General features: G+C 46.3%; 1 protein-coding gene across 5 annotated transcripts in view; it reads right to left on the bottom strand.

Moving 5' to 3' along the window:
* Positions 1-24,333, bottom strand: part of MEIS3 (Meis homeobox 3) — a 147,969-nt gene that overhangs the window by 7,683 nt on the left and 115,953 nt on the right. For 2 of the 5 annotated variants that reach the window (XM_069644350.1, XM_069644352.1), the window contains exons 9-11: positions 23,584-23,660; positions 8,083-8,141; positions 3,571-3,660 (exon numbers count right to left, since the gene is read on the bottom strand). In XM_069644350.1, coding sequence (XP_069500451.1) covers positions 3,571-3,660; positions 8,083-8,141; positions 23,584-23,660 — 226 coding nt within the window. Of the gene's footprint in view, positions 1-1,253; positions 1,346-3,570; positions 3,661-8,082; positions 8,142-23,583; positions 23,661-24,333 lie in introns of all 5 variants that reach the window. The other 3 variants (XM_069644354.1, XM_069644353.1, XM_069644351.1) reach the window with 3 other exon arrangements.

Here is a 24,333-nt window from a genome sequence, read left to right as displayed (position 1 = left end):
TCATGGGCTGATGGGAGTTTTAGTTCAATACATCTGGACAGGTTACAGTGTCTGATCCCTGATTTAGGCCATTATGTGGGCTGCAGTGGAGGCCGATGTTGCTTCTTTAACAGGTTCCAAACAGTGTAAATCTCTTCAAGAGCTTTCTGCCTCTCTTAAAAAGTGGCTTGGACATGTGTGAACACACAACCGTTGAGCCAGGAATACATTGATCTAGGAGGTGATGGAGAGACTTGTCACTTATGCCCGAGGATATAAGCGAATGTCATGCATGATGGCCCGTGATGTTTGAGGGTGCACATGTTTCTCATGAGACAAGGAAGATGCCTCAACATGACTGGAATACAAATTCCAATTAATAATTTTACCTATATCTGATAAGGGGGATTGTTTTCAATTGGGGAGGAAGGATATCTTGAAAGCAGGACAACGCAGCGCAACACAGGCTCAAATCCCGATCCCACGCTTTGAAACCACTCCTGGTATTAAGTGCGTTATAAATGAACAATTATAATTATAAATCGTGTGGCTCACATAATTTATACGGGTTGAAAATAAGCCGCACTATTATCCATTTTCTCTTGTACATCTGTTGTTGCAGCATGTGGGTATTTGGGGAAATGATTCGCCTGTTCTTTGGATTCTTCTGAGACGAGCTGTTTCACGGGATCACCACTGTGCACGCAGATCTCTGAGTGCCATACTTTCTATGAGAAGTGCCCTTCACCGACACTCACACAATATGCCCTCTCCTTGTGAAGGGCTATTACCTAAGTCGGGTAGAGTGGCAATCGAATCTGCCCATTTCCCTGCCCGTTTTCGACCCTAGTATACAGCTCATGCTTCGCTCCCACAATATTACTGCTCCGATCTGTGGCGCTTTGAAACACAATTCTGTTGTATAAAGCACCTTACAAATGCTCAAAAAAATAAAATAAATGTCCCTACTGATCTTTGTTCCCACGTCTCCTGCGTAAGCAATCGCAGAAGACCCCCAGGGCCAAAGCGGAACTTTGGCTTTCACATGTAACAGTCAATTACTGTGTTAGCTTCCACCGTAGTGGTCTCCCGGTGCCGAGGCGTCGAGGCGATGGACGCCTCATGCAAAGGTGCGCCCAGGAGACCATCAAGTAGTGCTGGATGGGTGAGCCAATGAGAAATGGAGTGGGAAAAGGAATGGAATGAGCCCGGCATCAGCACAAACATTATTTTCCAAAATACCAAAAAAAGGAAGATATCAGGGAGGTACTTACATCCCCCAGTGTCAGTGACGAGGTGTGGGGGCGTTACAAATAGTGCCACTGCCCCTCCATTGCCATTGCCATTCCCAATCCTCCCATGGCTCCTAGGAGGAAGACACACAACTAAGACCAGGCTTGGGGAGAGAAAATCACATCATCATTGCCCGCCACGCACCAGTCACCCAAGGGAGGCCTCGCCTGCCACTACTCATGCAGTCCCAGCCTGACCCGCACAGGGGGCGGCCCCAGAGGACGCTGCGTTTCCCGTCATAGCATAAAGGGGCTATGACATTAGAACCCCGTAATACTGGCTCTACTTTTAGTGGCATGCGGTTTTAATATTAAGTGTGCAAAAATAACTTGGCAAGTGAGAATTTAGCGTCAAGGCACGTCTGCTGCTGTGTGGGATGGCCCATACACCACCCGTTCTCGACAAGGAGGCGCACCTAGTGGCCATCAAGTGGGAATAGTAAGGAAAGCGCAGTCTGCGGCACATCGGATTGCGCATGCACCAAGTGGGACTTAAAAATCAACAGACAAAAGGCATTGAGATCCTCTCACGTTTCTCTAAGCATCTGCGCGACTCTGGACACAGTAGACACCGAAGCAACAGTGCTTATCAGCACGAAATGTTTCAACGTGACATCCTTCCTCGTGGACAGTTACGCCACTGAAATGTGGCTTTGTAACTTTTGTATCTCGGCCCTATGAAAAGTTTGTCTGTGTTCATTTTGCAATAAGTGGTAGCTCGCCGAATTCTACTGGGCTACCTCCATCTTCACACCATCCAGAAACCCCAGTGGAACTGCCTGCTTTGTATCCCTTCTTCTGCCTAACCACACTTCGTGTGCTGTCCCTTAACCTCTCCTGCGCCTAATGTACCTGTTCCTGCAACCCTTTCTTTCTTCCGACTGGACCCGGAACCATATACTTCGTGTGCCTGCCCCTGGCACCCTGTGCTTCTTGGTCCTGATTCTTGCACTTCCTGTCCCACCTGCAAGCAGTTCCTGTGGCGGCAGCTCGAAGTCACTTGTACTTCCTGTTGTTGCTCACAACGCCGTACACTTCTTGGGCCTGCTCCTGACACCATGCTCTTCCTTTGCCTGTTACCACGGCTGTACACTTACTGCCCCAGCTACAGCATCCTGTTCTTCGAGTACCTGCTCTATGCACTTCCTGCACCTGGCACCTTTCACTTCCTGTCCCTGCACTATGTTCTCCTTTGCCTAGTCTTGGGTCCCTGCACTTCATGTGCCCTCACTGGGCCCACTGCTGAGCAGCGAGTCTAGGCAGGAGTCCATTTAAAGGGGTCATCGAGCCAGATAAAATAGATGTCTGAAGACAAAAACTATTATCGAAAACTATTAAGTCACATTTCCCCAAGCAATCTGCAAAGAACCTTTCCCCCAAGCAAGCTGCAAAGAACATTTCCCCCAAGCAGCAAGCTGCAATGAACACATCCCCCAAGCAATCTGCAAAGAACCTTTCCCCCAAGCAAGCTGCAAAGAACATTTCCCCTAAGCAGCAAGCTGCAATGAACACATCCCCGAAGCAAGCTGCAAAGAATCTTTCCCCCAAATAAGCTGCAAAGAACATTTCCCCCAAGCAGCAAGCTGCAATGAACACATCCCCCAAGCAAGCTGCAAAGAATCTTTCCCCCAAATAAACTGCAAAGAACATTTCCCCCAAGCAGCAAGCTGCAATGAACACATCCCCCAAGCAAGCTGCAAAGAATCTTTCCCCCAAACAAGATGCAAAGAACATTTTCTCCAAGCAGTAAGATGCAATGAACACATCCCCCAAGCAAGCTGCAAAGAATCTTTCCCCCAAACAGAAAGCTGTAAAGAACATTTGCCCCCAAGCAAGCCGCAAAGAATCTTTCCCCCAAGCAAGCTGCGCAAAGAACGTTTCCCCCAAGCATGCCGCAAAGAACATTCCACCCAAGCAACAAGCTCTAAAGAAAATGTCCCCCAAGCAAGCTGCAAAGAATCTTTTCATAATGTGTTGTATTCAGGAATACATGTCTTTTGATCTGTTTTGTAGGCTGCTTTAAAGGCATGCATTTGAGCCCATCAAACTTTTGTTTCTGCCCAGGTGAATATTGCATCTGGGGCACTATTCTAAATTCTGGAACTCTCGCCTCTCCCCCGGCCCTCAGCTTTCTCCAGACAGACCAGAAACAACTCGCACTATGAGTGTTGGCAATGAAAGGTTCCCAGCGGTTTTGAGAGGCTGGCTGTCCAGCCAAACTCAAAATGGAATCCTTGCACCTGACCGCGAGACACAGTTATGAGCAGCATGCAGAGACAAAGATGAGCGCCCCTTTTACCTGTCGGGCGGATCCCCATGTGCTGCTGGCCGTCCATGACGTATCCCCCCATTGGCTGACCCTCTGGGCTGTAGGGCGCTCCCTGCCCTACTTAAAAAGACAAGCAGGGATTTAGAACACAGGCAGAAAACACACGAAGGCACTCAAAACACAAGCACGTATAAAGCATTCATGAGTTGAGAGCATAAAAAGCTGTTGGACACAGTCAACAGCTGAGCATGCCACCAGCTGATAACAGCATAGCCAGGAGTTGAGAATGGCCCGAGAACACAAGCAAGGGCTATTGACGTAGGCAGGCGCTGAGGAGACAACAGACATGTTAAATAGAAGTGGCCGGCACAAGCCGGCACTCTGAACACAGGCAGGCCTGGAGAATAAGGGGGGGTTTGGAGAACGCATGCCGTGACTGTGAGCACAGGCAGGTGGGGAATAGACATGCAGGGTGCTTTCCTCAATTACAGCAGCGTTTTTGTTCATTCATTCTCTTTCCTTTGAGCTGTGCACCTTTCCCCAGGTCTCATATATTTGCTAGATATTGCAATGACCCGCCGTCCAATTTTTCCCTGAATTAAATTCTCCTGATTGCTTTTCCCGGTTTTTTTATCTTTATTTTGTTATAGACTACATTGTTCTGCCAGCCTGCGATTTATGCTCCAGTTTTTAGGGCTGGGAAAGAATTCATGCTGCCTTGTGTGAAGTGCCATCTTTGTGCCCCCGCTCCGTTGCAGTGGGACCAGAGTATGTTTTATGGGCAATATGACACCAGTGGCAGAGAAAGGGTTAAGGGCCTTGTGGGCGAAGGGATCCTGATGTGGAACCGGTCACTAGCATTTTACCACTTTGTTGCTGAGTGGGGTTGCGTGGGAGCAGCAGATTCTGTAAGACACTCCAGGTCGGACAAGCTCTGCCTAGACACTCCTCTTGCCTGGTACCCACCACAAGCTGTTGGCACGTTAGGATGCCGCCTAAATTTGTCTTATTTTAGAACTGACCCTGCAAGTACTCTTTTGTGACTCAGACCCGCTAAAAAGTATGCTGTCTGTAAGCAATGCATAGATTATGCTATGTTAATCATCTTTTGTACGGCACCAATCCCCACCATAGTAGTCTAACCACACCAAGGCGTGCCTGGAGGTTGGCGTATTATGTCCTCGCCTGTGGTGTCCAGACTGAAGTCTGCCGGAGAAGAGCGAAGGGTAGAGGATGGGCAGAGCGGGAACAGAACAGGTGAACATCTAAGTTTAGCATGGATAGAAGGCAGGGAAAGGGGAATTGGGATGCATGCAGAACCTTTGCTGAAGGATCTAACAGGAGGGCTGGCACGAAAATGTGTTATGCCGATGAAAACAAGCATTCTCCCTGCCAGGGCAGTTTATCAGTGCTTAGTGGATGGTGCGGAAATCAGTAAGTGTCTAGTTAAGTCATAGGCTTGAGATGTGCTCAAGCGTTCCCTTGAAGCATGGAGGTTAATTTGCCGAGTTACGTTTTATTATGCTTTTGTGTAGAGATATATTTTAAAACGTGTGTATATATTCGTCAATGCTTGGACTCTTCTGCTGCGGCACTGCTGGCTGCCAAACATACTTTCAAAGTCCCCCCACCTTTGGTTGGAGCTTGCCCATTCGTCACTTTCTCCAAGTCCAGCTATTGGTCCTAATCGTAACAACGGGCTGTAGAAGTGGTGAAAGGAGAATATTTGCAAGGGAAGTGGGACTGCGGTGGGGGTATGTTTGGAACGGACATCTCTGCGTTATTTTCCTGGTTCGCCAAGACTTCCTGTGAGCAAAGCCAAGGCAGGCGGGGCTGCTCGGAGGTCAGCAACACTTCCGCTTTACACTAATGTTCTCATGTGGGAGTCCCCGGCTTCCTGCGTTACAACGGGTCTTGGGAACCCCTGCTCCATGCCGGGCTTTGTTTTGTTTTGACAGAGAAAAGGAGGACACGCACTTTTAAATAAATGGAAATAAATGGTAAGGTGGTGGAGGCGCTCCCCAGGCAGGCGCTTTGCTGGAGAATGCGTTCGACAGCTGACAGGCCTGAAGGCAGTTCTAGGCCTGGCTGTCGCCACATCTGTCGGAGGGCCAGATGTGATGGCTTCCGCCTGTCTCTCGGACCAGCCGTAGGGACCATAGGAGAGGAAGATTGGAGTGTGCACTCTGCTTGCGGGGGGGGAAGGGGGTGGAACACACCAATGTACCCTGTCATTTCTTCCAAGCTCAGTCAAATATGTTTCATAGCAACACAAAAACTTCTGAGAAAAGAGCGACTTGTCAGAGAAATGGGGTTACTCATGAGGGTTTTTTTTTACAAGAACTAAGCCTCAGGAGAACACAGCATCAGGGCTACAGGCATTTGAATATCAGAGTGCCAGGATAAAGCGTTAAAGGAAGACTTGAGTGTGGTAAAAATGGGGAAGTGGGAAGAAATGTGCGTCAGAGGAAAGGGCTGTGATAAAGCTTGAGCTGGAACACCGGCGTACTAGAATTACGGGGTATTATTCGTGACGCGCTGCTACTGACGCGCTGCAGGGAAAGGACGAGCTGGGAGGGTGGGAGCACATAGGTTTCTTTGGGGGTTATCTTGCCGCAATAGCAGTTACAATTGAGCAACTCTCCTCTGTAAGAGATGCACCGTAATGCATGTCATCTTGGGTTATTTTGCTGTTTATGGGTCATTCAGAAAACTCGACAGGCATGTTCTAGTCAGTAGGTAAACAAAAATCTGCTACTTTACATGATCTCAAGGAAGGAGTAAAACATTCCCCTCGATGAGCAAAATTCAATTGCAAAAAGCAAGGCTACTTAAGCAGATGCCAGATGTTTTATTTTTCGGGGGACAAGAGTGTTTTTCTTCGGTGATAATGTATCGAAACACTGTTGACTATTTGGGCTTCTCTGACACAGTGTGAGACATAAAATCCGTTAGATGTCTCTCAATAATGTATTCATCTGAAAAACGAATAGTCCATTGGAAACTAGAAGAATTACGCACATGGTGTGGAAACGCTGGCTGCCTCGCGTCATCTATCTTTCAGGCTAAAAGTGGATTTTTTCATTTGGAATTTTGTTTTCTATCACAGACTATATTCAGCTCGTGACTTTGTTAACAAATATTCTCTACTCAAGTCCTGCTTCAGACGCTAATGGTTCAGTCCTGCGTAGCTGCGTCAGGCTGCTGGAAGAACACATCTCCCCCTTGATAATGAAGCTTAGCCAGTGTCTGGACTACAGCCATCCCAACGACCCAATGGACTACAGCTATCCCGATGACCCAACAATGGACTACAGCTGTCCCGAAGACCCAACTGTCTACAGCTATCCCGACGACCCAATGGACTACAGCTATCCCGACGATCCAACAATGGACTACAGCTGTCCCGAAGACCCAACTGTCTACAGCTGTCCTGATGACCCAACTGACTACAGCTGTCCTGACGACCCAACAATGGACTACAGCTGTCCCGAAGACCCAACTGTCTACAGCTGTCCTGATGACCCAACTGACTACAGCTGTCCTGACGACCCAACAATGGACTACAGCTGTCCCAAAGACCCAATGGACTACAGCTGTCCCGAAGACCCAACTGTCTACAGCTATCCCGACCGACGACCCAACAATGGACTACAGCTGTCCCGAAGACCCAACTGTCTACAGCTGTCATGATGACCCAACTGACTACAGCTGTCCTGATGCCCCAACAATGGACTACAGCTGTCCCGATGACCCAATGGACTACAGCAGTTCCCAAAGACCCAAAGGACTACAGCTGTCCAGACACCTCAGAGAATAATAAAATCCAGTTGGGTTTTCAGGAAGACCTACAGATAGACAATGTTCAAAACTGAAATTAATTCCATTTACATTTCTCTCATACATATTCATTGTGAAAATCCTGAAACCTATATGGATTGCCCTATTTGGTTGGTTGTCTGTCCCTGCCTGTATCAAAGTCTCTTCAAATCAAGGTGCCAGCCTACGAGTTTGTTTTGGAAAGACGAATATAAGAGCTTATTCCTAACCAGATTTCAACTATCATTTTGAAGATGTTAGGTGCTTGTGTCAATGCTTGATGTTGATCTAGTCATGACCATGACTTGAGTAAGCATCAGGGATCAAGTCGAAGGACCACGCTGGTGGGCGGAGCAAATCTTTTAAAACAATATATTTAGTTCATTCACCTTTCTTTCTTTTCCGCTGCTGGGTCTCGAACCCAGGTAGCGTGGTTGATAGGTGACACTATTAGCTGCTAGACTATCTGAAGTGTGCATCGATTAACAGTAAAATCTCTCCACTGCTCACTTCATATGACGCCACGTTCCCATGCTTGCGTCACAGTCCCACCACTTTTTTATTTAGGACTTGAGCCCTGGTAACACGTTCTTTCACCTCCCGACAACCCTCCCGTTCCCATTGTGCGCATAGTCGCACAACACTGCTTTTCAATTGTGTACACAAATGGTATGAGCGGGCGGTGACACAATGGCATAGACACAAATACTGATCAACTTTTACCTGTTCGATTCGACTGGTCAATCATAGGTTGTACGATCCGCCGCCTGGCATTGATAAACCTGCAGGAAACACAGAAAGGTGTAAACAGTCACAACTGCTGTAAGACTGCACTGGCACTCCCCCCACTTTCTAAACTTCATTCCCATACACTCAGCGTGGGTTCCCATTTCGCCTGCGAATAAGCTGTTCCAATCATGGGGGTGTTTTTTAGGTGATAAAAAGGTGCCCCTGCTTTTCACAGGAGCGTGAGTTATGCAAGAAGGATAGACATTGATGTTTCTGTGAGGTCAATCAGAACTAGCTTGGACAGCTCGGTCAGTAGGCACTAACTCCTTAGGGGTTATTATTTGGCTGAGAAGGATTGTAATGATTGGCCTCATTGGTATTACAAAGCCAATCCTGATGCCAAAGTATGGATCGCATTCTAAAAGCTGGAAAGAGACTTCATGTTCCCTTCACGAGTTTTATGTTGTGTAAGCTGACCAATGAAAACACAGTTTGCATTATGTTAATTAAGAGTTTGAAGTCTGAGGAGCTTATTGTCACATGGTTGTCTTGCATTGTTCCTGGCACTCTGTTGCCTTATGTAAATGGCCTACCATCTCTTTGAAATGCACATGTTGTTGGGGGGGTAGTAATCTTCAGAGGAACCGAAAGGAATTTCAGAAAACTGAAGCCTATTTCAATGTTTAGTTTTGGCTGTTAGGTGGCGCTGAAAGTACTGCATATAAGCCAAAACTATTGTTGTGCTAAGTGAAGATACAAATGAGATAAGATGTGAGTAGAAACACACAGCCTGTGGGTGATGTCTGGTTATTTACCCTCCCATTACCAGCTGCATGGCCAGGCTAGTGCCTATTGTCATTGCCACCCTCTACCTGCCCCTCCCCTTTCCAAAGGACATCCCCCTTTGATCTCTTTGAGTCAAGCTGTGTGCCCTCTCTTCAACCTTCAGAAAAGAAATAACGCAATTGCTGCGATAAACCAGCAAAATGATCTACTAATGTAATAAAACTGCCTTAACCATGTGTGCCTTCAGCCAATTGATGCACAGGCTGTATGTGTGTTCTTCCACTGAATAATTGTTAAAATGAAGCATTGGCAAAGCCAAATGTTTTGAACCTTGCATAGGCGATAGATAAACATTTGCCAGGCACCTTCATGGCTGTGCCTAGCAAATGCAGATCCTATGCCTTCACAAAAGCCATACCGGTCGGCCTTGTCGGTGCCTGTTCTATTCTGGTCTCACTCTTGACTAAGATTTTGAGGAACACTTTGGGTCTCACTGTTGCTTCAAGCATGACAACCAAATCATTCCCTTGCAAGTTTCTTTTCCACTGCATTCCTGCCATACTTTGATGGTCTGTTCTTGTCTCATTCGTCAGGGATTGAGTATACCTTAGTGGTAGGTCATATGTCCTTGGTAAACACACTCTGTATTGTTACTGCATCTTTTTTGGGAGAGGAACTAATCATAATGATGGTCAGTGGCGCCTCGTGGCCTCTTGGAGGCGCTGAGAAACATTTGGAGCCATGGTGTACCTGGGTTCTGCCTCTTTGTATCCAGGTGTTATTTTGACCATGAGAAAATGTGTTGACCTAGGAAACATTTACAGTGGAACAATTAAAAACACCAAGGTGGAAATACACCATTCATTTCACATTTATATTGATAGCTCCCAAGCTGCATCATCCAGAAACTCCTTCTATACTGCACAAAATGGAGGTTCTCCACTTTGGCACAAGCGATTTTTCCATATCAGACTGCACTGGATTAGCTAATTATCAGGTCTTGTGCTTTTGCTGGAAAGTGAAAACCGTGCAGCCCTCAAAAAAACCTTTTAATGACGTCTGCTAATGTAATGCCTAAGGTTTCCGAGCCTCCTATCACCGTATTTCCTGCTCTCGTTCTCCTAGACTAGTCTGACACCTACATGGACACCTGATGCGGTTGCCTAGGGTTGTATGTGATGAATACAACGTGTGTGTCCTCGCTTTTTTCAGGGCTTTTTCAATTGTGTTGCTTTCTCTGGCTCTTCTGTGCCTAAATGTGCTGCTGTTGTGCCCGTGGTGGGCTGGGTCAAAGGTCGCCAGAGGGTCCCACAGTCCCGAGACTGAATAGGAAAGCCCCAGGCGGGCTGGCAGACACTGCGCACAATGGCACATGATTTACAGACAGGGGCATGCGGGCATCCTGCCCTCTGGCTTGTGCGCCTTATTTCCTCTGCTTGCAGCAGGGTCAGGGTGAAGGAGGCAGGTCGGGGGAACGGGACGACACTCAGCGGAGTGCACCAGATCCAGGTAGGCAGATGCCACGAGACAGCCTCTAAAGCCTGGCAGTTGTGGGCCACGGGGAAAAAAAGTGTGTCCACCCACTGGCCCTGGACAAACGGCCTTCTCTCGCCAAGGTTTCAGGGAAAGCACTAGCAGGCTGTTGTCTCGTTTCTTTGCAGTGGCCTCCAGCAAGGTGATGGGTCTTGAGTTATGATATGGGTCTCTTGCCATGTGAAAGGGGCTTTGATGTCGATTGGAAAACAGAAATGTTCATTGATGGAGATTTCAAGCAAGTTAAATCCATGCTCCAGTGGTGGGATGGTTAGATATACTCTTCAAGCCCTCGCCAAGCAGTCATCTACTCTGGGAACCCACACAGCAGCTGTACTGCCTGCACAGTAATGTGTCCACAGGGCTTCCTAGTATCTAGGTTTAAATCCTTATCACATGTCCGAATGTGCATATGCTTCACGGTCAGGTTCTTCTACTTAAGTGTAAGTAAAGAAAGACCCTATGTCTAAGTGTTCAAACACATAGGGCCTGATTCATGGAATTTTTTGCATGGTTCAAAGTGACGGCACAAGCCCTGATTCATAGAACTGTGCCAAGTTTCCTCTTTTCTCACCTGACCAGGTCGCTAGACAAGTCCGATTTATGAAAGTCTCGTCAAAACAGGTTCATCCCTGTTCCTTTATAACCATAAAGGACCACATTGACACCCTCGGCACCTGCCCTGGCTGATCTCTGCAACCTCTCCTTTGCCTCAGGAGTTTTCCCCTCCCCTCTAAAGCACTGTTTTGTGCATCCTATTCTCAAGAAACCCACTGCTGATCCTTCTTGCCCTGCTAACGCCCAAATTCCATTACTCCTTTTCTGGGAAATCTCCTGGAAAAGCTGGCTGTCTCTCAGCTTAACCTCTACTCTGATTCTGTTGCTTTCCTCCATGACCATCAATCTGGCTTTAGAGCTGCCAGAAGTATGGAAACTGCTCTCCTGAACATCTGTGAAGACTTGCTCTCCAACCTGGACTCTAACATTCCCTCTGTCCTCATCCTACTTGATCTCTCTTCTGCCTTTGACATGGTCAGCCATACCATCCTGCTCAATCGGCTCCGTGACAACCTGGCCATCACCGATCAGACTCAGGCCTGGCTGACTTCTTTCCTTTCTGATTGACCCACCCAGGTCCAACTTGGGTCTTTCCTTTCCTTTTTTTTCCTCTTTACCTGTGGTGTTCCCCCAGGGTCTTACCTCTCACCCTGGCTCTTTAACCAATACCTGGCAACTCTTGCCCACCGCATTGCCATTTTCTGCTCAAATGTCCAGTGCTATACTGACGACACTCAACTCATTTTCAGGCTTCCCTCAGCCACCTCTTCTCCTTCTCTCAACTCTGGCTGCCTATCTGCCATTCAGGATTGGTGTGCCGCCAACGATCTCTGCCTGAATGCCAGCAAAACTGAGATCCTCCTCATGGGCACACCTTCACCCTCCTTTCCTGTCACTCTCTGGCTGGCCTCCCTTGGCCCTCCCCCTACCCTCACTTCGAGGCCAAGAACCTTGCGGTAATCTTTGACTCCATGCTTTTATTCTCTGTCCACATCTCTGATGTCTCAAAGAAGTCTAACCTCCACTGCACCTCCTCAGAGGTACTCTGCTTTTCCTCTCCTTACCCCAGAAGCTCACTGTCTGTTGAGCCCTGGTTCTCTCAAGCTATTGCAACAGCCTCTTTCTAAATCTTCCTGCTTCTACTCTCCGCCCTTTGCAACTTATCCCGAACAGGACTGAAAGACTTGTCCTTGGCCTCAAGCCCTGGGATCGTATCTCTCCAGCCCTGAAATCTCTTCACTAGCTCCAAGTGCATGCAAGGATTACATTGAAGACCCTTTTCATTGCCCACAAGGCTTTCTGGGGCCTGGGTCCCAAATACATTCAACTGTCCCTCCGTAAATACCTTCCCTCCCGAGCCCTTTGCTCCTCCACCTCTAACTCTCTCATGGTTAGTCGTTTTTCTAAAAAACGAGCTGGGGGTAGATCTCTCTTTGGCTGGGGCCTCCCTCTAGAACAGCCTCCCTGCCACTCTGGACCTCGAGGAGAACCATCTCCGGTTCCGGAAGCACCTCAAGACCTTCCACTTTGCTTCTGCCTTCTCTCCTCCTTTCCCCTGTTGATCTTTTCTGCCTCCGCATCGTGCACCTGGTCTCCCTCTGTCTTTAGGGCCCAGGTATCTGCTCACCATGCCACCCACCCGCACTCCCTCTGAGCAATCCCATGCACTGGGCTCTGTATCTGTAATCCTACAGCCCTCCTGCCCCCTTTTTTCTTTTTCTGCACTTATTCAGACACACCTTGCCTGTTGCCTTCTTCCTAGCACTTGCCACTTGCTGGCTGCACTACCACCGTTAGTTCTTCCTCTTTATATTAGTACAGGCCCCATGTCCAAGAATGCACACATTGTGTTTAGGCTCTTCTCTCGTAGTGTGATTACAGACCCAAAGTGAAGTTAAGTGCAAAATGGTACGGTTCTACTCCCTTAGTGCGAGTACATCATGTCCAGTGTCCGAGTTTCTGGCCACCATTCGGGTTCAGATTCTTCTCTGTTAGTGTGTTTGTGTAAGGACAAGCATTATACCCTAGGGTAAGCTCAGTAATTGTCCAGGTTCTTCTCTGCTAGTGCAAGTGTAAGTAGTGGTATAATGTCTTAGTGTACGCTCCAAACTTGTCCAGGTTCTTCTCCATTAGTGCGAGCGGCAGTAAAAGCATAATATCCTACTGTACGCCCAGAACTTTTCCAGGTTCTTCTCCATTAGTGCGAGTGTGTGTAGAGGTATAATGTCTTAGTGCACACTCAGAACTTGTCCAGGTTCTTCTCCATTAATGCGAGTGGCAGTACAGGCATAATACTGTAGTTTACGCTCAGAACTTGTCCAGGTTCCTCTTCATTGGTGCGAGTGTAAGCCAGAGGTATAATGTATTAGTGTATGTTGTATGCTCAGAACTTGTCCAGGTTCTTCCCCATTAAAGCGAGTGGCAGTACAGGCATAATACCCTAGGGTACGCTCAGAACTTGTCCAGGTTCTTCTCAGTTAGTGCAAGTGTGACTAGTGGTATAATGTCCTAGTGTACACTCAGAATTTGTCTAGGTTCTTCTCCTTTAAAGCGAGTGGCAGTACAGGCATAATGCCATAGTGTGCACTCAGGACTCGTCCAAGTTCTTCTCTGTTAGTGCGAGTGTAAGTACAGGCATCATGCCTTAGTGTACACTCAGAATTGTCCAGGTCCTTCTCCGTTAGTGCAAGTGTAAGTACAGGCATCATGCCTTAGTGTACACTCAGAACGTGTCCAGGTTCTTCTCCGTTAAAGCGAGTGGCAGTACAGGCATAATGCCACAGTGTGCACTCAGAACTTTTCCAGGTTCTTCTCCGTTAGTGCGAGTGTATGTACAGGCATCATGCCTTAGTGTACATTCAGAACTAGTCCAGGTTCTTCTCCGTTAAGGTGAGTGGCAGTACAGGCATAATGCCATAGTGTGCACTCAGGACACGTCCAGGTTCTTCTCTGTTGGTGCGAGTGTAAGTACAGGCCTCATGCCTTAGTGTACACTCAGAACTTGTCCAGGTGCTTCTCGTTTAAAGCGAGTGGCAGTACAGGCATAATACCACAGTGTGCACTCAGGACTCGTCCAAGTTCTTCTCCGTTAGTGCGAGTGTAAGTACAGGAATCATGCCTTAGTGTACACTCAGAACTAGTCCAGGTTCTTCTCCGTTAAGGTGAGTGGCAGTACAGTCATAATGCCATAGTGTGCACTCAGGACACGTCCAGGTTCTTCTCTGTTAGTGCGAGTGTAAGTACAGGCTTCATGCCTTAGTGTGCACTCAGGACACGTCCAGGTTCTTCTCTGTTAGTGCGAGTGTAAGTACAGGCCTCATGCCTTAGTGTACACTCAGAACTAGTCCAGGTTCTTCTCCGTTAAGGTGAGTGGCAGTACAGGCATAATGCATAGTGTGCACTCAGGACACGTCCAGGTTCTTCTCTGTTAGTGCGAGTGTAAGTACAGGCTTCATGCCTTAGTGTGCACTCAGGACACGTCCAGGTTCTTCTCCGTTAAGGTGAGTGGCAGTACAGGCATAATGCCATAGTGTGCACTCAGGACACGTCCAGGTTCTTCTCTGTTGGTGCGAGTGTAAGTACAGGCCTCATGCCTTAGTGTACACTCAGAACTTGTCCAGGTGCTTCTCGTTTAAAGCGAGTGGCAGTACAGGCATAATACCACAGTGTGCACTCAGGACTCGTCCAAGTTCTTCTCCGTTAGTGCGAGTGTAAGTACAGGAATCATGCCTTAGTGTACACTCAGAACTAGTCCAGGTTCTTCTCCGTTAAGGTGAGTGGCAGTACAGTCATAATGCCATAGTGTGCACTCAGGACACGTCCAGGTTCTTCTCTGTTAGTGCGAGTGTAAGTACAGGCCTCATGTCTTAGTGTACACTCAGAAATAGTCCAGGTTCTTCTCCGTTAAGGTGAGTGGCAGTACAGTCATAATGCCATAGTGTGCACTCAGGACACGTCCAGGTTCTTCTCTGTTAGTGCGAGTGTAAGTACAGGCCTCATGTCTTAGTGTACACTCAGAAATAGTCCAGGTTCTTCTCCGTTAAGGTGAGTGGCAGTACAGGCATAATGCCATAGTGTGCACTCAGGACACGTCCAGGTTCTTCTCTGTTAGTGCGAGTGTAAGTACAGGCTTCATGCCTTAGTGTACACTCAGAACTAGTCCAGGTTCTTCTCCGTTAAGGTGAGTGGCAGTACAGGCATAATGCATAGTGTGCACTCAGGACACGTCCAGGTTCTTCTCTGTTAGTGCGAGTGTAAGTACAGGCTTCATGCCTTAGTGTGCACTCAGGACACGTCCAGGTTCTTCTCTGTTAGTGCGAGTGTAAGTACAGGCCTCATGCCTTAGTGTACACTCAGAACTAGTCCAGGTTCTTGTCCGTTAAGGTGAGTGGCTGTACAGGCATAATGCCATAGTGTGCACTCAGGACACGTCCAGGTTCTTCTCTGTTAGTGCGAGTGTAAGTACAGGCCTCATGTCTTAGTGTACACTCAGAAATAGTCCAGGTTCTTCTCCGTTAAGGTGAGTGGCAGTACAGGCATAATGCCATAGTGTGCACTCAGGACACGTCCAGGTTCTTCTCCGTTAGTGCGAGTGTAAGTACAGGAATCATGCCTTAGTGTACACTCAGAACTAGTCCAGGTTCTTCTCCGTTAAGGTGAGTGGCAGTACAGTCATAATGCCATAGTGTGCACTCAGGACACGTCCAGGTTCTTCTCTGTTAGTGCGAGTGTAAGTACAGGCCTCATGTCTTAGTGTACACTCAGAAATAGTCCAGGTTCTTCTCCGTTAAGGTGAGTGGCAGTACAGTCATAATGCCATAGTGTGCACTCAGGACACGTCCAGGTTCTTCTCTGTTAGTGCGAGTGTAAGTACAGGCCTCATGTCTTAGTGTACACTCAGAAATAGTCCAGGTTCTTCTCCGTTAAGGTGAGTGGCAGTACAGGCATAATGCCATAGTGTGCACTCAGGACACGTCCAGGTTCTTCTCTGTTAGTGCGAGTGTAAGTACAGGCTTCATGCCTTAGTGTACACTCAGAACTAGTCCAGGTTCTTCTCCGTTAAGGTGAGTGGCAGTACAGGCATAATGCATAGTGTGCACTCAGGACACGTCCAGGTTCTTCTCTGTTAGTGCGAGTGTAAGTACAGGCTTCATGCCTTAGTGTGCACTCAGGACACGTCCAGGTTCTTCTCTGTTAGTGCGAGTGTAAGTACAGGCCTCATGCCTTAGTGTACACTCAGAACTAGTCCAGGTTCTTGTCCGTTAAGGTGAGTGGCTGTACAGGCATAATGCCATAGTGTGCACTCAGGACACGTCCAGGTTCTTCTCTGTTAGTGCGAGTGTAAGTACAGGCCTCATGCCTTAGTGTACACTCAGAACTAGTCCAGGTTCTTCTCCGTCAAGGTGAGTGGCAGTACAGGCATAATGCCACAGTGTGCACTCGGAACTCGTCTAGGTTCTTTTGCCCTATTGTGAGTATAGGTACTTTTTCCAGGTGTGAACAGAAGTCCTGCTTATGGCCCACTTCGTTTGGCCCCTCACAGAATCAGCACCCGGGCCGGATGACAGGGACTTAAACCCAGCACCACCACTCAGGGATAACGCGAGGGACCACGAAGATCCCCAATACCTGAACTATGGGCTTCGCGTACGTACCAAAGCCCCCCAAATAATGAGCCATTCATACCGGGAACAAAGCACTGTAATCACGGCACCCCCCGCTGCCCACCCCTGCCCGCGCCGTATGCATTTCATTACATTCCTGTAAAAGCATAATAAACACGGCATATAAATGGGATTTCCGCAGCCATCCATTGAAGCCCAGGCGGCCGCCCTAGGATTCTGATGGACAAGGCCGGCTGGCCCATGTGTTTTCCGTGGACCGTGAAGGGTCAAAGAGATCGGGATAAGAACAACAGGAAAGCCCTGGCTTCCGTGGCAGCTTGGGCACCGACCCATCAAAGCCGAAGGGCAAAGAGCTGTGGGGGTTCGGGTGGGGAACGACAGGGGGTTTACTAGCCTCCTCTCCTTACCGCTAATGGAGTCTCGTGCGGGGCGGCCACGACTTTCTTGCCTGCAGCCATAAAACTTTTATTAACCTTTCCTGGAAGAAAGAACACTGCCAGGTGACCAGCACGCGCCTCTGGCGCTGCCTCGTGGCCGCTTCCGGCTCGAGCACGTGGCTAGTGCAGCTCTCACTAAGAGAGCCTGGACAAACACATCTTTCCGGGGAAGCTTTCTCCCGATTGGCCTGATTCCCTTTCGAGTAAGTTTAGCCGGTGTTAGCCAGGCTCCTCCTTCCTCTCTGTCATGACCACTCACGCCTTGCACCTGGAAGCAGCACCGAGTGGGGCTTGGCCTCGAATCCACCGAGCTAACGAGGCAAAGCGGTTCCAACCACCTGCATTGTCACATGTTTTCATGCAAAGGCCTTCGCCCAAGATCACAGTGCTTTCGCGGGGGCACCAGGAATACAAGTTCCATTGCCTAATAGCAGTTACATATATTTTTAGATATTCATCTACATAGTGATAGAAGCATTATATATAGATAACGTCATAAGGGGTAAGCCTGTATTACGATCCCATAATGCAATTGAGGGTTTCCAGTGACGTAATACTAAAGTTCAATGCCACAGGCCAAGTAGTTTGTAGACATAACCAGAACCCTGCCAGGTAATTATAGAGGCATAATACCCATCGCCATTTATGCATGTTTTGGTGCTCCATGTTTACATAAAGAATTGCAATCTGTAATTCATTGGAATGAGCCATACAGGTGAACTATGACCTGTACGTCTAAATATTGTTACTGTTTTATTGGGCTTGCCTTTTATCATTATATTTCTGATATCTTTAAAGATGTTTATACATATAATGTATCGTTTTAAAAAAAATGTTTTATTGTGCATCTAGTTTATTTACAAACCTTTAAGCACATCAATCAATTTAAAACAAAATTGACACATTTCATCAGTATAAAAAAGATCGTGAAAGAGCTAACAAGAGAATACAGCACAAAACAACTAAGTCATATACAGGTTAATAAAGATGTATAATAAAAGAAAAGAACAGACAAAACCTATTCACATTATTTACATTCCACAAAAAACAATGCACATGCCAGTTTATTTAATATTCCATTTAACTATACAATTTCATCCAATCTCCTCGAGGCCTCTTTCCAAACTGCAAAAGCTGCTGAAGTTATTACAATCGAATTCGCCCCAATAAGTGTTGACCAAAATTGGTCATGTGAAATACTTTCGACGTACCCAGAGTAACCTTTCGCGTAACAAGTTACCATTTCTGGGCAGGCCTTTAATATATGTCGAGCCGATTCGACTTCCTTATGGCAAAGATGGCATAAACTTTCAGTTAGTGGGATGATTTGCCATATGCCCAAAAGCTCTTGTGTGGGGAGTATTTTTATCCGCAGATACAGTATACAACGTTTTAACTCGATGGTACATATTTTTGTCAAGTAGCTACTTGGTGTATAAAAAGGAAAACTTTGACATGAGTATTCCCTGTATCGTTTCTTCAAATGCAGCCGATCTATAATGGCTCTATCCCACAACTTCGATTTGTTTTTTTTATTTTTTTCTCATAATTGGGTGTGGATTCAGAAATATCTGCACAATCTTAAGAAGTGCAAAATATGCCTTCATCGATAGTTTTAATTCTGTTATAAAGCCATTGTTCCCATCCTCATCAGTTCTTTTCCCCAAAAGTTGCAATAAAGCATTTGAGTCGAGGCTTGTTTTAAAAAATGTAGCATATATCAGTATTCTCCGAACATTCCATAGTGATATTAATGAAGACAAGCCATATTCTAATCTGAGTGCTTCTACCGGCAGCAAATTTGGTAGGTTTATCACTGTACAAAGTAATTTACCTTCGAGTTTGTCTAATCAGCAAACATGAGTGCTAGGTAGCGCATCAAGCGCATATAGAACGGTTGGAATTATACTGATATGGTAAACCTCTAAAAAATCCTCAATGTTGTATCCACCACGATGCACAATATCGTTTTTCAAGTCTAACCACTTTTTCCAAGTTTTGCCATGGTGAGCTCTGCATAATATGACGGTGGAGGTCTTATTTTCCCAGGGAAGCCTAAATAAATAAAAAACCTTGTACGTTCTAAAACAGGTTTTTGCATTTTCCATACAAACAGATTTTTCCCCGGGATGCTTTTACTCAAGCACATGGTCTTAGACTTAGAAATGTTAATGACCATGTGATGCGTTTTTTGAATATGCTACTAATGCATCTATCGTTCTCTGTAGTCCGATCAGGGTCTGATCAAATATTATTATGTCGTCAGCATACGACAGACACAGAATTTGTTCACCATTTATCTAAGGCGGGAAATGTTCAGATTGTCGTAGTACGTGTTCTAGGTCCGGAGTGTAGATTTTGTATAATATAGGACCCACAACACAGCCTTGGTTCAATCCCCAATTTCTTTAATAATAATTGTTGTGGGCACCTACAGAGTCCAGTCTGATTGTGATTGAGGTGTTCATGTACAGCTGTTGTATATAATGAAGTGGTGTCAGTTTTTCTCAAAGTAATGGTCTTGTTATAAGGTCAAAAGTTTTACAAACATCAACGTAACAACCGTAAAACATGTTTCCATCTTTGTTATAATTAGAGTTATAATGTATAATATGTCTAAGATGATCCAAGTCCACTCCGCCTCACTCTGCGCCTGCAACGCAAATGCCAAGACGTCACACTCTTGCAGATTCCCAATTATGTTTTTACTGAGGTTGTTGTTTGAGCCACAACTGTGTAATGCAACAATGAAGCGGTTGGACAATGCCCTAGCCGGCTAGTAGGTCCTTTTTGTGGGATAAATCGTCCCATTATGTTTATTTCAATGAGCACACTCACATGTGCTAAAGAGTAATCCCAATTATAAGTCCCACCGGATGCTTTTAGACCCGCCCTCTTTCCGCATCTCAGTAACAAACTTTCCCATTCTTTGGCCGTACCATGAGCCACCCTTTTCTATGTCCCCAAAATACCTCGAGGAATTAGTCCTTTCAGGCTGCCTTCATATGTCATACGCAATCACCACTCCTGGGTCTCAATGTGCATAAAACAATTGTCACCAGGCGTCCAGAGAAATAGCCTAATTTCTGCTACTCTCTGGATGCACAGAGGCATCTCCCTCTTTTCAGATCGCCTCATATGTCCTGAGCAATGTCTCCCTTTTATGGATCTACATGTGTGCATCCCAAGGAATCATGCCTTTCAGTGTCTCCAGATGTGCCCTGTGGAATAGTCCACTTTCTGTTCTGTCTGTCCCAAGTGAGGCGACATTCCTTTCAGTGTCTCCAGATGTGACCTGAAGAGCATCCTCTTTCTGGGTCTCATCGCGTGCACATGACAATCCCAAGAGAAGATAAATTGCACTTCACCTTCTCAATAATTGATAAACCACTCGCAACTACAATGCCTTGTAGAAAGCTACAACCATGCTATGAAAAACGGACTTGACATCATCGCCCCACTAAAAATGCAAAAAAGCAAACACCAAGCCACCTCAACAACTGGTTCACCCCCCACCTGAAAGAACTAAGAATGCACAAAAGGATATTAGAATCCCAATGGCGCAATACTCCCACATAAGAGAACAAACTGCAGCTTAAAATCTTCGCTAATAAGTACAAGAAAGAAATCCTTCTCACCAAAAAGAACATATTTAACGAAAGAATAGAAAATTCCAACTCCAACACAAGAGAGCTATTTGCTATACTAAGGGCACTAGAATCCCCCATACCCCCGCCTGACAATATAACCAAGGACAAGCAATGGTGCACCAGCGTACAAAATGCTCTAACAAAATCAAAACGCTCCAAACCAAAATGAAACAAAAAAAAAAGATTCCTTAAGCCCTACCACATCATCACCCAGTCACCATGCTAAAACATCCAATCCATCCAACCCAAATCCGTTCAGGTTCACCAAAATATCTATCCTAGAAACTGAAAGGGTCATAGCCTCACTTAAACCATCGAATTGCAAAGGCGACAACTGCCCACCCCAAATAATGAAGGACGCTGCCAGGGTCCTAGCCCCCTTTATAACCAAACTAATGAACGCATCCTTCTCCTCTAACACCGTTCCTAACAATCTCAAAGAATCCTGGGTCCTGCCTCTGCTCAAGAAGCAAACTCTAGACTCTGCTATCCCCACCAACTACAGGCCCATCACCACAGTACCATTCCTATTCAAGATAATAGACAGAGTAGCTTACCTACAAATACAGCAATACCTAGAAACCCACAAACTCCTAGGCACACACCAATCAGGCTTCAGACCACAACACGGCACAGAGACAGCCCTCATCGACCTAAAAACCCAGATCAACGAAATCAATGACAAAGGAAAAACTGCCATGTTACTCCTCCTCGACCTGTCGGCAGCCTTCGACCTGGTGGATCACACAGTTCTGTGCGAACACCTGGCCTCAGCAGCCCACTTCTCGAATGAGGCCATAAACTGGATACAATCATTCCTGGACAACTGCACTATGATAGTCTTCTCCTCAATAGCCTCAGCAGACCCCATTAGCATAACTTGCGGTGTGCCTCAGGGATCCTGCATCTCCCCCACTCTCTACAACATCTTTACCAAGCCCCTATTCGACAAGTTGGACAGACTGGGTGTCTCATACACTAACTATGCTGACGACACCCAGATCCTCATACCCATATCGGGCCACTTTGACTCGGACATGGCCTTGCTAAACAAAATATATCTCATCATTCAGGTATGGATGGCCACACACGGCCTCTGCCTGAACGATGAGAAAACCGAAATCCTGCTCCTCGGCTCCAACGCTAACCTAAAAAAACTCTGCCCTAGCTACAAAGCGTTCAACATCGACGGTAACACCATTCCAACTGCCAAAACAGTGAAAACCCTAGGCTTTCACCTAGACTCAGCCTTGTCACTAAATAAACAAGTTAATTCACTAGCTTCTTCCACCGCTTACACCTGCAAGCTAATCAGAGCTTGTAGAGCATTCCTCTCCCAAGCCAGTTGCATCATCATAGCCAACGCCCTAATACTCTCCAAACTTGAGTATTGTAACGCCATGTACCTAGGAGCCAACAAATACATAATCAACAAACTCCAAACACTTCAAAATAATGCTCTCAGAACAGCCCTCAGCCTACCTTCCAAAGAACACATATACAACAAAAGAATAGAACACAAATGGCTCAAAATCTGCGACCGTATTGCTCTCAAAACATCACTTACCTTCAAAAGCTTAGACAACGCAGCCCCCTCCTACCTCACTGCCAGAATCATAAAAAAGACCTCCACCCGCCCCATCAGAACGATTAATTCCTTCCAACTCCAGGTCCCCACATTCAGACAAAAGAAAAACAGGCGGCAGTAGCTTCCCTGTCATGGCAGCACTACATTGGAACGCCCTCCCCCTCAACACTAGAGCTGACCAATCCTACCACAGCTTCAGGTGCAATCTCCTAACCTGGTTACGCTCCAATGATCCCCATGACTGATCACACCCACAGACCAAAGCCTATCTGAATTGTATATATCTATATCCACTCAATTGACCTTTCGGAATTCTAATTACTGTATTTAAATATGTAAATTTGTGCCTATCCTGTAACTAAGTTTTTATGTAACCTTATCTTCATGCCCTCTGTTGCGCCCTGTTACCTCTGGGTTTTGCGCGCCATACCAAATAAACAAACAAACAAACAAACAAACTTGTCAAAGACCCCAACCAATTTCCATGCCCTATTACACGATGTCCCTTTTTAAGATTCAGATTAAACCTCTTACCAGACGGGGAAATTAAGAAAGCACGAAAAAAGTAAAAAAGGAGGGTGATGACATCTGTCAAAGGTGTATGCCAGATGGAAAATCAGAAGCCCTCCTGCATATACTTGTGGACTGGCCAATGTTGGCATTAACAAGAACAAAACACCTCGGGAGCTTTTTCCGTTTGGTAAATGACTTTACAGACTTGAATGATCTGTGGAAATGGGTGTCTGCGTGTGAGGAAACCCTTTTAACTTAAGCGATTGTGAAAATGTTGGATGGATTGGGTGTACTTGCAAAATCGGATTCAGCATGATATACTTAAATTAGACTGGCTGATATTCTTAAGAAATATGTAAAAATTTAAAATATACTATGTTTTCTGTGATGAAATCTGTTTTCATTTTAATAATGTTTCATTTAAGTATTTGAAATGAAGAATTGTAAATGTGTGTAAGATCAAAATGTGATCAATTTCACACACAAAAAAGTATCCCAGGTTTTCTTGGTATTCCTGCTGTCATCAGTAATTGGCCCATCTCCCCGTTTGGGGCCTCACCTTATGTCTTAGGGCATGCTACCCTTTATGGAACCACCTTTGTGTCCTGAGGAATCACTCAATTTGGCTTAGCTCTGCATATCCGAGCAAATTCTCTCCTTTCACAATCTCTCAGCACAGCTTGGGCAGTCGCCAAAAAATCTCTGCCTCCACAAGGGCACAGAGAATAACACATTTTCCAAGTGCACCTCGGGGGCGGACGCTTTTACACAGAGGCATAATAAGCAATAGGATTTTAGCTCCTTACCAGTTGTTGACTTGTAAGATTGTGAGCCCCGTGTCCTGTGCAAGCTGTTTCTTCTGTTCTTCGGAAGGGTAGGGATGCTGCAAAAGAAGATACTCAAGACATGAGGTCAAGCAGGCGTGGGCTATTGCACACATGTCACATGTTTTCAGTCCCTGTTAGTTCTCAGCTTTCTGTTTACCCTCCCCTCTGTCAATCTATGCATTAAGTCACCAATTAGTCGACTTGCCTATCTGGTCCCATAGCTAGTAAGAAAGCTCAGCGGATTATCTGCCTGCCTCAGAGATCTGTGCGCAAATGCAATCAAAACCTGACAGGGCCAACTCTCCCCTTCTTCCTTTTTGGTTGATAAGTTAAGTACTATTAAATTAGCATCAATGTCAGAAGGTGTGACAACCTGGAATCTTGAGCCATGTAAACATCGGATGATATTCTGATATATTCATCCACTGGTCTTTTCATGTGTCTTTTGAATTTCAATTGATCCAAGTTATCGTGGGGCTGAATGTAGACAGGGTTAGCTCTTGCACAAATCCTGCACAGTGCTAAGAAGCCACCCTTCCTCATTCTAGTGAGTGCTTCAGCCCACTGCGACATACCAAATGTTTCTTAGTCTCTGTGGTTCCCGGTATGTTGTATTCAGTGGTGAGAAGGAAATATAATGTGATGACCCTTGCTGGACAAGGGTCAGGTCGGTGGTGCATGGGGTGCCATAACCCCAATTCCTGGTCATACTTTCGGTCTTGCACTTAG

This window comes from Ambystoma mexicanum, chromosome 2p, assembly GCF_040938575.1.
Source record: "Ambystoma mexicanum isolate Mex_15411 chromosome 2p, UKY_AmexF1_1, whole genome shotgun sequence".
NCBI classification, from domain to species: domain Eukaryota; kingdom Metazoa; phylum Chordata; class Amphibia; order Caudata; family Ambystomatidae; genus Ambystoma; species Ambystoma mexicanum.
Note: the sequence above shows the minus strand (reverse complement) of the source record. Positions and strands in the feature narration are given on the sequence as shown.